Genomic DNA, 14,280 nt, shown 5'->3' on the forward strand with positions numbered 1-14,280 from the left:
ATTATACGCTGTTATTTTGTGTATGTTACTCTGGATATGCTCCGACATTGTTTAAAATGATCAAAAACAAATTTCTGAAAAATCGGCTCAATCTTTCTTTGAAATAAAATCTTGATTGAGGATGTAAGTTCACATACATCGGCACAACTGTCAACATTTTGCGGGAAGCGAATAAGATAGAATCGAGGGGATAATCTTACTTGATTTCATCCACGTCGATCGGAGAGTCCTCGGGGCTGATCTCGCCCTCGGAACTGGCCGCCGTGTTAATGATGGGAATGTCGGACGGCTTCCTGATGGACAGCGGGCTCTGCGCCTCCTCGTTCTTCTCGATGCTGCCCAGGGTGGCCGCCAGCGTTTTGGCTACCGCCGATTCCTCCGACGTCATCGTCGCGTTCGCCGACGTCGCTGTTGTTGTCGTGATCGTCGTCGTTCCCGTCGCGCCCGCTTTCCGATTCTCGTCCTCGAGCTCGTCCTCCGAGTCACCCAGGCCCATCTTCCGCTGCAGCGCCAATTGCGTCTGCCGCTCAATCTCCCTGATGTCTTCCATCGTCAGACCAGTCCACTCATCCTGCCAGGCCCAGGCCTGCCTGTGCGCCCGCACCATCGTCTTCCGCAGAGCTGGAACCGACCTTAATACGTCTCACGCACGGCCGACCGGGTGCGCCGGGTTAAAATTAACCCTTTCGATCACGACCTCTTGTGTGTCACGGGGAGGAAGAAGCTATTCCAGCAACGGCAAGCGTGGCAACGCCCGATGTTGCGTAGACAAAAGTAATAGCGAATTGATAATGAAATAGGCTACAATTCTGCTAATTCGAAGACAAAAGTCTTTACGTTAAAAATCTATTTTTATTTGCATGCTTCGACTTCAACAAGTATATAAATAAGCTACAATATCTAAATTAGTATTCAAAATTCAAAAGATGTTCAGAAAAATATTAGAGATCAACGATAGAATTGCAATTCTAATAAATTTCAATTAATTTGTTTTTAATAAATACTTAAACGGTACTTTAATCCACAATTAACTTTTAATTTAAAGCAACCTAAATTAAATAAGATTTTTTTTAACAGAACAAAGATTCATGATCGAAAGAGTTAACCCTTTAGCTGCCGGGCTCTTTACATAAGAATTTATATCGTGTTAAATTTGGCAAACTCAATGCATCGTTATTCATAAAAAAGCGAAACATGAACAAATACAAAATTACAATATACAGGATGAATAAAAAATTGTGCAATTTCTTTCGACTGGTTCTTTTTTTTGTAACTTGTAACTTTGCAATATAACTTTTTATACTACTATGTACTGTTTGTTTTTCAATATTTAACATTAAATCTTTCCATTTTATACAAATTCAAAATCGATATTTCTGTGCTCACTTATTGTGCAATATTAAAGAAGAGATTCTTCTTCTTCTTTTTGGCTCGTTCTAAGAAAATGCACAACTTCCGAGACACTCTGTATACCGAATAAGTGAACCCTTAGTTCTACGAAGAGAAACGCGTACTTAAATTGGCAGGGCTGAAGTTTCTCCAATTTCGTTTCATCCCGAAGGAAACGGCATGCGATATCTTTATTCAGAATTTTCAGAAAGACCGATCTCATTTCTGGGAAATGTTCTTCCCGGTAAACTGGCCCGATGAAGGGCAGTCTCGCGTTCGAGATAAAAATGTCAAGAGTTAAATGCCCGGCATCCAAAGGGCAAGATAGGGCAAAGTGGTGAGCACGTAACGGTACTAACCTACGTCGTGTATGAACTTTTCTAATTTCGTTTGCATGCCCCAATAACGGAACTCTACTCGGCATAGCTTGTACGCGCACATTAGTGACTTTCCCGACGGCGTTGGCTGTTGCTTTCCCTAGCGAGAGAATCGCTAATGTATCAACGGTGAAACTACTTAAGCGGATAGGTGTAAAATTCTTCGAAAGAGATAGAGAAAGAGGAAGAGAAATGGGGAGATGTATACTTCCACATCGGCCCAATAATCCTCCAGCCACGTGTCCTCCAGCGGGCCTCTACCGGTCTTCTCCGACATGTACAGCTTAGGGTCCTCCTCCTTCACATAGTCCGCCCCGTACGGCTGATCCTTGACAATGTCGATCAGGTCTTGGGAACAAATTGTCGCGGAATCAATCGGGGTAAGTGTGACACAACCGCGTTATTTCTTAATTATTAAAGTCAACAGTCGTTTATAATAACATCATTAAAAGCAACGAAAAAGATTTTCTGAATACTCGGAGAATCATTATAACTAATCCTAGTTCTAACAAACAAGAAACCAACAATGAACGATTCCATAGTAATCGATAAATCGTACGAAAATTAGCGAACAACTTTATCGAGAAATTTATTTGAGAAATATTGCGAGCTTCGTCTATTGTTAAGACGAACATACATATTTTACGTCACGAAGTTCACGGTATTTTTACTTTCAGGCTCAACTATACATCGCTGTTGAATGGCGTGACAACGTCGTCTTCCGTGTGTTCGTCTAATCTAATCTAATTTCCTCTTTACCCACGATCCTGTTCCTGTAATCACTGCCGGTGAGATTGAAGACGTTCTCCTGGTGACCGTCGTCCGGAAAGTAATAGGTTTCGATCTCGACGGAGAACTTCTCCACGAACGGGCACGTGTAGCGGGTCTTGGTGTACGGATAGGCGTTCCATGCTTCCTCCTTGGCGATCAACGCCGATTTGGGCAGGAGGCTCTTGAACCAGCCCGGCAGGTGACTGCCCACGTGATAGATTTTGTGTGTGTACTGCCCGTTACCGCCCGGACCGTTGCTGTACGGCTCGTTCTCGATTATCTCCACGCCGCTACCGGCACCCTTGCTCTCGTCCCGAGATTTTTTCTGCGCGAGTTACACAGGGCGAACGGTTATTGATCACTTAAGGAGCACATTCGCCGCGTCGGCCATAAAATCTTTATCCTTATCTTTATCGGTGGAAGAACGGCCGCTGTCGCGCGGGCATACACGCGGGAAGGACGCAAATAGAAAGAAAAACCAGAGGGAAAAAAGGATAAGATAGGCGCAATAATCGCGAGGGACAAAAACAATATATAACACCGAGGAGGTCGGATCAGCGAGCATTTGAATAACGTGTTTTACGACGGAAATTAATCGCGTTAGAATCATTATTGACCAGTACGCACAATCTGCTTGGCTAATATGCATAATTTATTACAATTGACGAGTAATATTCAATGTTATTCTTTATCATAAAATCGCAAAACCGATCGTACGCAAATAAACTCTGCGGAAAATAGACAAGTTGAAGTAAATCGAACTTCTGAAAAGAGAAATTAGAAATTTACGGCTTCGTACAAGATAAACTCTCTGTAATTCGCCATTTAGCTTTCGTAGAGTCAGAATCTAGATGTTTCGCCGAAAGTACGCGAAATATAAATAAATTTCAATTAACAAGTAAATCGAGATTAAATCGCTAGTCACCTTTCTCGCGACACGCGGGCCGACGCGATGAGTTATAAACGCGATAATTACCGCTATCATGTACAGCTGAGCGATTCGATACTCCTCTACCGTGAGAGGCAACGGTATGCGATACTCCTTGATCAACATTTTGTTGGAGCCTGTCCTGTATCACCCGTGCATCTTCGCAAAGCGCGTCTCCCCTTCAGAGATACCGGACGCCGCCGCGTTCGACGTCTTCGCGACACCTCAAGAGATCTTTTTCGCCAGGAATCACGAGTGACGTCTCCATTTTGCGTCGTCAAGTGTAATCTTCTGCAAAAGTAGAAAGAAGATATTTCCATATCGCGTTACATCGGGGACGATCTGCATTTAAAATACCAAGCTACGATTGCTACGTAGATAGTACTCGAGAATCCTTAGATTTCACGCGTTCGTAATAACGGAGTTTGATAAAAGCTTGATAATTATCTCGAGGATAATGGCCACGCTTGGAAAAAAAGCACCGACGAAAAGTGAGTAAGTAAGAGCGAGAAATAAAAGGCAAACATAAAAAAAAGTATTCTACTTTTATAAGCATCATACTTATAACGACAATTCGCATAATGTTGAAATATCGATAAATATTGCCGATAAAACAATTGTATATATAACAAGAGTATATTCTTTCAACTATTGTAAAAAGATTGCGTAATCAAAGAATTGTTTAGAATTGAAAATGACGCACGCGGCTTCAATTGTCGACTCGTTTCTTACAAAAAGAAAAAAGATATCGAAAACGAGGAAAATTGACAAGTACCGAGAATTACTATCATTATACCCGAGCTGTGCGCCGCTGGACTTTCTTTGATTGAATTAAATTCTACAGCTCTCGTCTTGATTGCAGGGTACACGTTGTGGCGAACGCAAACCACGTCGATCGTATCGCAACTATCGCAAGTTGCTGTTGCTGCTTGCGCTCAGCGATACGTAAATATCGCATCCTTATTGACGCGAATATTTACTGTGTCGGAAACATTCGTAGTTCCGGTGCTTAGTCATGGTTAAAAATAGCAAATAACCATAATAGCCAACGCCAGCAATAAATTCATGTCTAAGGAATAAAAAATTCAAGCCTGCCATCTACGTAATTGGCGTTTTTATCAACATGTTCCGTGAACGGTATCTGTTCATCGCGATACAGGTGAGTATGGCCTTGGTACATAATTGATAGCTAAGCGAAATAATAATGGATAATGTGCAGTATTGAATAATGAAGTGACGTTTATGCGTATTTCAAGCGCGAGAGCTGTTAATTACATTATCAATAATCATACAAATTATCACGTAATTCCGATATTTTTAACTTTCTCTTATTTTTGTCAGTTCGAATTATATATACCAGAGCCTGTGAGGCAAACGTTTCTTAAAAAGAACACTGTGTTTCAAGTGCTGTTTTTGCGATCTTGAGCAGGAAGACAATTCGTCAATTTCATACTTCAAAGGTAACACATTTTAATTCGTTCTCCATCGTCCCTAATCTCACGCGTAAAATATCCCATGCAAATCGCTAATTTTTAGCGAATAATTCGCGGCACGAAGCAGCCGCGTTCTCGCAATGTCTCGCACCCGGGCAGAAGCAATAAACAAAGCGTTACGCGAAACGTTTATTTATACGCGAGTCAGCCCCGGCGCTCGTGCGTACGTGAATTTTATACCGCGCGCGAAATTAGCAGCCGGCAATTACGCGGCACAGATCGGCCTGCTGCAAAATCCGCCAGTATTCATAAGACCACGGTCGCTTCTGTAAACATATACGTGTACGCACACACAGACACGCACATACACGCACACGCACATACGTCACCCACACACAAAATTGCAAACTTTAATCGCCGTGCTGCGAGTTCTGCACAAATGCACGTTTACTCTGGGCGAGCGAGAGCAGTGGATGTTGACGATAACGTCGGACGTATACCATTCACGGCACCACCGACGTGCGGCGTAGTTTCCGGAGGAGATACTTCTCTCCGAGTTTTTACATCTTCCTCGTGTCCCGATTTAAACTCCGCTTCGCGGGAGCGAGATATGTGGGATCGGGACACGAGAACATTGCACGCGTGTCACTCCGTCAGCCCAATTCGGAGACTTTTGCGATCGCGCTCGCTGAACGTGCGCTCTAATTGAGCTTTTAATCTCCAAATTCGCCCTCTGTTCGTCGCTTCACACAAGCGCGATAAATTGCGAAAAGAATTCAATTCGTCGATCCTGCACCGTTTTCAGTGAATAAACTCTTACCCTCTATACCTATATGAAAGAATTTTTTTATTAAATCATTTTTATCATATCTATATATATTATATATAATAAAAATAATTTAATAAAAAACAACTTATGTATAACTACATACACATATACATATAATGTATAACACTCACAGAAATAAAGCGTTAGGATGCTTAATTAAATAGAATTATTAATTTAATTAAGAATTAATTTTAAAAGACGATGAATAAAATGTGAAACAGATTATTAATTAATAGTATATCGCGAGGAGAGATTTTTAAGAAATCTGTAAAAAATCTGTTTAAATATGAATGATTTTTAAAGTCGATGACACAGTACCATAGTATACATTTCTCGTAAATAAATATAAATGAGCTCTTATGAGCTCTTATTAATGTGCATTATCGTATTATGTTCATTATGATCCTTTTCAAAACCGGTCGTAAGAGTAACGATATCGTGACAACATTAAAGACAAGAATTTTCTTAATATTAGAGAGAATAAAGATACACAGAATAAAATTAATACGCGTCGCAATTAGTTAAGGAAAATAAACTCGTAGCTTTCTTTCCGATATCGTACGAATTCACGTCGCTTCGATTAAGAGGAAGGAACGGGTCGAAAAGCTTTCGGCGAAAAAGGCGGGCGGTTTAATTTACCGATAAAAGGGTTAAACAATGACGTCGAATGATGCGAATGATGTCACAGCGGGGACGGCGGGGACGCGATTGAAGGGTGCTTAAGGGGGGCGGCTCGACGACGACGACGACGACGACGACGGGACCAAGTGACATCGAAGGGGCGCACACACGCGACATACAACACGCGAACACGGCGACGCGTCGCCACCGACTGAACTGACGGCGGAGCGGAAGGAGGCCGCGATCGCACGCGCGACTCGTCGAACCCGCGAAATCGCTGCCGGCCAATCGGAGCTCGTACCTCGCGACCCGACGAGCCCGCGGGCAGGGCCGTAAATTAAACGGCGCCAATGTGAACAAACATGTTATTTTACAACAAAGAGCAGGCCTCGCGCGCCGTAGACCGCCGTAGCGTAACGATTTACGCACGTCACATGATTGAAGAGATTTTTATGTATCAGCTCCGAGGGTGGTCCAGGCTGCGATTACCTTCCTCTCTCTTAATTATTAAAGGGTTTAAGAGACTCGCTTATATACTGCACACGAGAAGCGGCATATCGTTGTTTGAGGCATGTAAGGTATGTGATATCTTTCAAATTCTACATTTGCAACACGCTTTTATATTTTACACCAGATATCGTACATTTTTGTACTATAAGAATTATATCATAATTTATGATATAAAAGTATACTAGTGATCTGTCGTAAAAAAAAAAACGAATAATGCGAAAGCAATTTACTGAGGAATTTCCAAAGGAGAATTTCCCGTGATCATCATTATTTATCAGCGATTTATCGTAAAATGTACGAAAGAGAATCGACGTATTTGCGGATGCTCGTATGCGCGTCTCTGAAATGGAGGGTGCCGTGTGTCGTGACGACTCCGCGATGACAGAGCTCAAAGATAACTCCGCCCCCTCCCTCCTCCCATATCCGCGTGGCGGATATACGTGAGATCTCGCCGGGGATCGTTTCTAGATAATGGAGACGTGATACCGGAGATTGTCGTTAGATAATAGAAATGTGACGCCGGGGTGGTTAACTCGCCACTGCCCGGACAACCACCGTCCTCCGCCGCCACCCGGTCTATTGATCGCCCCCGAACACGGCCAAGAAGGCGCGAGACCAGCTGCGCCACTCGCGCGCCGGCGAACCCCCGCGAGAAGGCGAGATCGAAAACGGCGCGGCGTCGCGACGCCGCGACTCCGGCGTGCGCGTCTCTTTCCCGCCGGAGTCACCTTAACCCTTTCGGGGGACCCTTCCGTTGTTGTCGCTCTAATTTGACAGTGAGGTGTCCTGAAAAAAAAAACTCTCGCCTCTTTCGCGAGGCCTGTCCCGAGCCTAAGTTTAATCCCCGAACAATCTCTCGGAAACTTACATCTTTCGAAATCTCAAAATTGTGAGAAACCGCGTTCCCTAATCCTTTTACTCGATTAAATTTAATACAGTCGCGGTGAGAGGAATAATATGCAAAATAGCACCAGTCTAGATGAACGGAAGATATAATAATGTAAGAGAAACAATTTTAACAAAGCGACTCTGGAAATCTTTTTTATTGAAACTTTTATACAGCGGTTTCAAACTATTATTTCCACAACAATTTTGAATAAATAAATGTCACCGTGCGTTAGGTGAGTAATAGGTAAACAAGTTACAACCACTTTACGCAACCGAGAGTCCAAATTAAAATTCAATATTTCATACCCGATCCTCCTTCCCTTTCCCTCCCCTTTCTCTCTCTCTCTCTCTCTCTCTCTCTTTCTCTTTCTCTCTCTGGGGCGATAAGAACCGATTAAAAATTAAAACGACCGTCGCGTGTCGGCAGACAAGCCATCATATTTGTCTCGCCTATTTCCAGCTGCCACTAACAGGATCAAGTTATTCTCACGCTTCTGCTAATTGCCCGCCTTCTTGGCGATTCTGTTTGGATCCTCGACTTCATAACCGTGCGGCGGCACCGGGTTTTTCACAGGATTATGGAATAACGTGTGATTCCCATCGCCCCAAGGAAATGGCTGTTGAAAGAAAAATGAAAGCTATATATATGGATGGGGATTTCTTAGCCACTCGCGCATCGAATATTCGAAAGAATAATATTTTCAAAATAGATTCGATCAAGAATTGATCGAGAATTGATTCGCTACGTAAAGCCTCTAACGATAAATGAGCAATATTAATTTTATAGGTTCTAAGTAGACAAACAAATTTAAATTAATTTTGCATCGAGTTACTAAAAAAAGCTCACGCGGTTGAGAGAGATATAACAAAACTGGAGAATGGCTCTGTTTACAAATCCAAAATCGAAACAAACGGAGAACTTTCCTCCGTCGTTCTCTCTTTTGTGAATTTTACGAAATATATAGCAAAAATTATAATGAAATTTATAGTATAAGAGAACTAAGGTAAGGTCAGTGAAATTGTGGGTCTTCATTAGTCGATAATTGAGACCACCAAGGAAATAGGTCTAGCAGTCAAAGAGACATAAAATAGACTACCGTAATAAGTGACCGAATAAAAATTTGTAAAAATTTGTGTCGCAATTTAATCATCTTGCAAAATTGAAAAGAAAAAAAAATGGATGCACAGATTTCTGAAACATTCGCGCATTAAATATTTGAAAAAACATATTTTCGAAATAGATTTGATCAAGATTGATTCGCTATACTTTCATTGTGAATTTAAAGAAGGAAGCAAGTTATACCTTACATTCACCTTTTATGCTTAATCAATGCAATTTGAAAATTCTACAAAAGCAATTTGTAAGTGCTGGTCTACAACCTTGCTTTAAAGGATATTTAAGCTCTAAGCCGTAAGAAATTGACCAATCACAATAAAATGTGAAGAGAATACTCGACTGTGTTTGGTCAATTTCTTACGGGTTAGAGCTTAAATACCCTTTAAAGCAAGGTTGTAGACCAGCACTAATGCGTCTTAAACACTGTGTGATTTAACGGCAAATTAATCATATCTCACAAGCATTTTCGTATTTCATCAACTCAATTAAACGCAATATAAATTCCACGAGTGATTTGCAATGCAATCGCTCCGCGATTGATCTGCAATGATTTTACAAATTTGTATACAGAATACCTCCTATCGCCGCGTCAACGATTAAATGCTCGCTGATAAAGAATCGATCGCAAAACTCGCCGTTTGCAGACATAAATTGGCACGCGAGAGAGTCTACATTCGCGCCGGAGCTACCAGATCATAACGGTAAAAAGATTTTTTAAGTCCTGTTTCTCGTGACAGTTTCTGACAAATGGGGACCAGAACCTTAGTCCGACGACGCATATACGGAAGATCCAGGAACGGCTCCCTCGGCTGCTTCGCCTTTTCTCGCTGCCGCGCATAAGTAATCGCCGACATGACCACGACCAGAGGTAACGCGACGCACAAGGACAGCATACGCCAAAATGCGAGCTTGCGTGGATCTGCGCCCATAATCGGTCGTATTGTTATTAACATGTGATTAACGCGTATCGCTAGAAATTCCATAGTGAAATTAAATTGCGTTCTACTCGTCGGTCGTCTCACCCGTCGGTAAATTAAATTCGTGCCAAACACTCGATTCTCGATCCATGCATATTCCTCTTTATGAATGTGAAATATCGAAATAAAAGGTAGAATATCGAAATAAAGCAAATTCAATTAGATTTTGAGTTATTACTGATAACATAAATTAATTGTACTCAAATTTTGTTTTAATCTGCAGGAAATCGAGAAAAATATATAATTGATTGAAATATGATTAATTACATTTAATTTTCATATGATATTTAATAACTGTTTCCTTTTCCATTATATATCGTATTTAATTTATGTATTTTAAAAAGTAATTATTTTATCTTCTAAGATTTATGCGTAAAAATAAATATTTTATTTTCTATATATTTATATGTAATAAATCAAAGTTATAGATCCCCATATATAATACGGGTTCGTACAACACGGAAAATTTTTCATATTTACTTATTTTAAAATAAAATAAAAAATATTTTACTATTATATCTTTAATATTCATTTTATTTTACATTCCCATAATAAACCTTTATATCTTTTATAAATATGTGTTTCCATATGCATACATAATCCATGTATGTATAATTTATGTGACTCGTATAACATATAGATTCATATATTTCATATAACATGGAACGAATCCCCCGTGTTATACGAGGGTCTGTATAATAGTCTAAACTTGAAGTTCCATTTTTCCAGAATATTATCCAGAGATACATGACTCTGTCTTCTCTCGCTTTTCTGTATACATGTATGTGTCCTCCATTTCGATAGATCATCGTTCGCAATTCTAATCTCGAGCCACCTAAATCTCGGCGCCGCAAGATTCCTGGTGCGCCAAGCCGCGAATTTATCGGGAAAGTTCGAGATACGCGTGGAGGAATTCCCAACGTTACCGGAGTGCGGGCGATAAGTTGGCGGCTCGGGAGGACACGGCGGTCTCGGCGAAGGGCACGGTGGGTAAGGGTCGCAGCGAGGATCATCATCCGTCGGAGGGGAGCACGGATCCGTCTCTGGCACGGTTCGCGATTCGCAGTCCTTCGATCTCTCGAACATACCGAACTTTCGTCGGAATGTCAGGCACCGCAAACCGGACGGCCTCCAGATACGAACGAACGATGTCATGTTATACCTCGTGTATCACCTTACGTTTCCTCTCGCTTGAGTCTTGGAATTCCTCTCTCGAGGGAAATTGGGAGTGAAAGATGCGACTGAGACTTTAAGGGTCCCAACCTCGAGAAGTGTCGCTCTTTTCGCTTGAAGTTACCGTCACGATTATCACTCAATAGTCGATTGACACGTGAATAATAATTTACGTTAGAGGCAGAAAAATGAATAACGAATGCGGAAAATCCGGTATAGAATAGATGAATATTGGCTAAATTTCCAGAGGTTCCGGACATTTACTGAAATAACATTAGCTCGCAAGAGCTACAAAATGTAGAATATAAAAGAATAGAAAATAAACTTGGAATTGTGACACGCGTTATTCGGATTAGTTCCGTTAGTTAATATAATGCCCGACGTTGCCTGCGAAACCCTAAAAGCGATACGCTTTGTTATGGCGACGCCGACGCGGATCTAATGAGATGTCGAAGAAAATGTGGCCCCGTTTAATCCCTCGGGAAGATGAGATTAATGGCGGAGTGCACTTAAACGCGAAGACGTCACGCTCACGAACGGATGCGTCGCGTGACAAACGGGAACATCGCTTAATCCACACTTTATCGACACGCTACTATATCTGGACCAGACGGAAGCTGGTAAACTGCCCGCCACCTGCATATCGCAATTCCCGCGGAAAATATTTCCATATTTGCCTCACGCGACATATATTCCTCTCGGATCAAGTATTTTCTTGGAAGTTCAATCGTGAAAGATTCGTTTCTTCAAAACAACTTTTTCATCTGAACACAATAGTAACGTGACTTACTATAGTGCACTAGAGTTAAAAGACCGATCTGAGAAACAAAGAGCATATAAGATACAAGCGTACAATTATTATTATATTATTATAAAACAATATAATTATAAGAAAAAGGGTTTATATATATTATATACTTATAGCGTTCTCTAAAGAAGCGAGAGGATTAATCGAGGCCTGCATGCCCTAAATTTAGTCCTAGTCGCAATATCCGGCGTCACCCGCCAAGAAACCCTATTTGGCCTTTCATTCCCATAAAGATTGAATATCGAGCGAGCGAAGGAAAATAAAATTGTTTGCGAGCCGACGGCAAAGGGCCGCGCTTTAATTCCGCCTCGGATCTTTCGGGTGGCATTTAATTACGGCTCTCGGGTGTCGCGAATATTTGTCTTTTCACGCCGCGCGGCCGACGAATGGGAAATTCAGAATTTGATGGAATTGTAATGTCACCGCGGTCTGACCTTTCGAGGGAAGCGCGGCTTGTCGGATATTCCGGTACGGTATTAATACAATAATTGTGCGAAAATACCAAAGGCTCTCCGAGCATCGATCACGGCGGATCGTTAAGATTATAATTAACCCCGCGACACAGACATGGGGGTTTTTTCACCGATAAAATAAGAATGCCCACTCTTAACTTATTTGCACGATTACCAGAAATGTATTGGCCATCGATTACGCGTCTTTTTATAAGAATTTTCCGTCCCCCGGGCGCATTTGTTAGTATTGACCCATATACAGAGAGAAAGAGATTTACGATTCTTATTCGATTAAACTTCGTATAAACGTGATTTTCGAACGGAATGGAAATCCATCGTGAATTATGTATGATTTCCGTTCCGTTTGACGCCTCGTCGACGGACTATTTATTTGTTTTATTGATAAATATGTATGAATATGTCCCGAATAAATGCTCGGGAGCATATTATTGATCTCGTGTCCGTGCGTTAATATTTCCTAAACGGATATGCGAGATATTATTTTTCTATCTTGTTTGCTTTCTCGTGGGATGACAGCGAATTATCCTGCGTACAAGTAGAAACAATGCCGCCAGCTATTCGCACCAGGGGCTGCTTCCTGGGAAACGGGAGTACGTCGATGCGACTTGCGCGGCAACCTTTGACATTTCAAAAGGGCGGGTCGAAGTTTCCTTTCCACCCTCCGAGGATAGGCACGCTCCCGGTGTGACCCAACATCCGGCCGAAATGTGTACAGCGCATAAAAGATCTACGTACTAATTTTCTGGGCTGCAAATGAGTTTCAATTCTATCTCGTAAAAGTTAATTAAGACATTAATGTTCGTTAATCTCCTTCGCTTCCTTTTTTTCTTCACTTCCTAGCCCTGATTCTTTTCAATAGTTAAACGCAATGTAGCCTCCCCTTTCCCCTCCCCTCCTACATTTCGTTGTAGCGACATTTGTAAATGAAAGTGCACACGAAACGCGCATAAATGTTCAAAGTGCATGCCATATGATCTCATATATCGCTCGAAAAATATCTAAATATCTCCTTTGCCGTTAGAATTCTCAAAAAGCTTGTATTGTTAGTATGTAAATGAGGATGCTTGCAATTACTAGTATAAGAAATTTCTCCTTTACATTTACTTTATTTTATCTTGGAATTGAACATATAGAATGCATCATAGTGTGCGTATTTGGTAAAAAGAGCGAACTATTCTCTTGTTATCAAAAAATAAGAAAGAAATAATATATTAAAAAATTGCGTCATTTTTCATACTTTTTAAAATATTAATATATGGACACATATGTATAATTACATATTGACAATTTTTCAATTTAATATTTCTATCGTAGTGTTCTAGTACATTATAAAGACACGATACAATAATAGTAGACGAATGGAATGATAAGACATGGATTATTAAACCGCACAGAATAGTATTAAGCTAATCGTATTTTCGATATACATGTAATATTTGCGTAATATTTTATATATATCCAGTGGAGCTACAGTCCAAGTCGGACTCGGGTCTCCTCAAATTTTCAAGTTTTGAGACAAGATTTGTTTTCTGGGAATAGGTTGTCAGCCTAAACTCCCAACCCCCAACCCGGAAGGCCGGTACTCTCTCTAAATATAGAGGGGTTCTCGTGGCAAGATATACTCTCAGTGGATTATCATTACCTTCTGATTTCGAGATGTGGCGATTGAATAAAAACCAACGATTTTCGGTCGGACTTGAACTCGGATCTTCGACTCATCAGAGCAGCGCACATTTCTCTGATGCGCCACGATCACCACAAATCGTCATTATCATTATGTAATTAAAGATTACTCTAATCTAAAACATTACTTATCAAGATAGCATAAGATCCGCTTAAAATTAACTCTAAAATATGATTTTATTATATATTTACATTTATGAAGCTCGATTTACTGTTTCTCGTTCGTTTTTACAGCTAAAATACTGTCTCGAGTGTATTACACTTATCTGTGTATTGTACTTCTTACAAAAATATTTCTTAATT

At 40.9% G+C, this 14,280-nt stretch overlaps 1 protein-coding gene across 12 annotated transcripts in view; it reads right to left on the bottom strand.

Moving 5' to 3' along the window:
* Positions 1–14,280, bottom strand: part of Rdgb (retinal degeneration B) — a 35,053-nt gene that overhangs the window by 17,577 nt on the left and 3,196 nt on the right. For 9 of the 12 annotated variants that reach the window (XR_011717675.1, XR_011717674.1, XM_071701837.1 and 6 more), the window contains exons 1-6: positions 6,367–6,575; positions 3,514–3,756; positions 2,526–2,862; positions 1,975–2,114; positions 1,749–1,866; positions 201–621 (exon numbers count right to left, since the gene is read on the bottom strand). Coding sequence is in view for 10 of the 12 variants with exons in the window: in XM_071701837.1 (XP_071557938.1) it covers positions 201–621; positions 1,749–1,866; positions 1,975–2,114; positions 2,526–2,862; positions 3,514–3,591 (1,094 nt within the window). In the remaining 2 variants the exon portion in view is untranslated. Of the gene's footprint in view, positions 1–200; positions 622–1,748; positions 1,867–1,974; positions 2,115–2,525; positions 2,863–3,513; positions 3,757–4,261; positions 4,801–6,366; positions 6,576–14,280 lie in introns of those variants that run through there. The other 3 variants (XM_071701830.1, XM_071701829.1, XM_071701838.1) reach the window with 3 other exon arrangements.

The sequence above is a fragment of the Temnothorax nylanderi genome, unplaced genomic scaffold, assembly GCF_030848795.1.
Source record: "Temnothorax nylanderi isolate EJ_2023f unplaced genomic scaffold, tnyl_v1.0 TNYL_tig0027_pilon, whole genome shotgun sequence".
In the NCBI taxonomy this organism is placed as follows: Eukaryota; Metazoa; Arthropoda; class Insecta; order Hymenoptera; family Formicidae; genus Temnothorax; species Temnothorax nylanderi.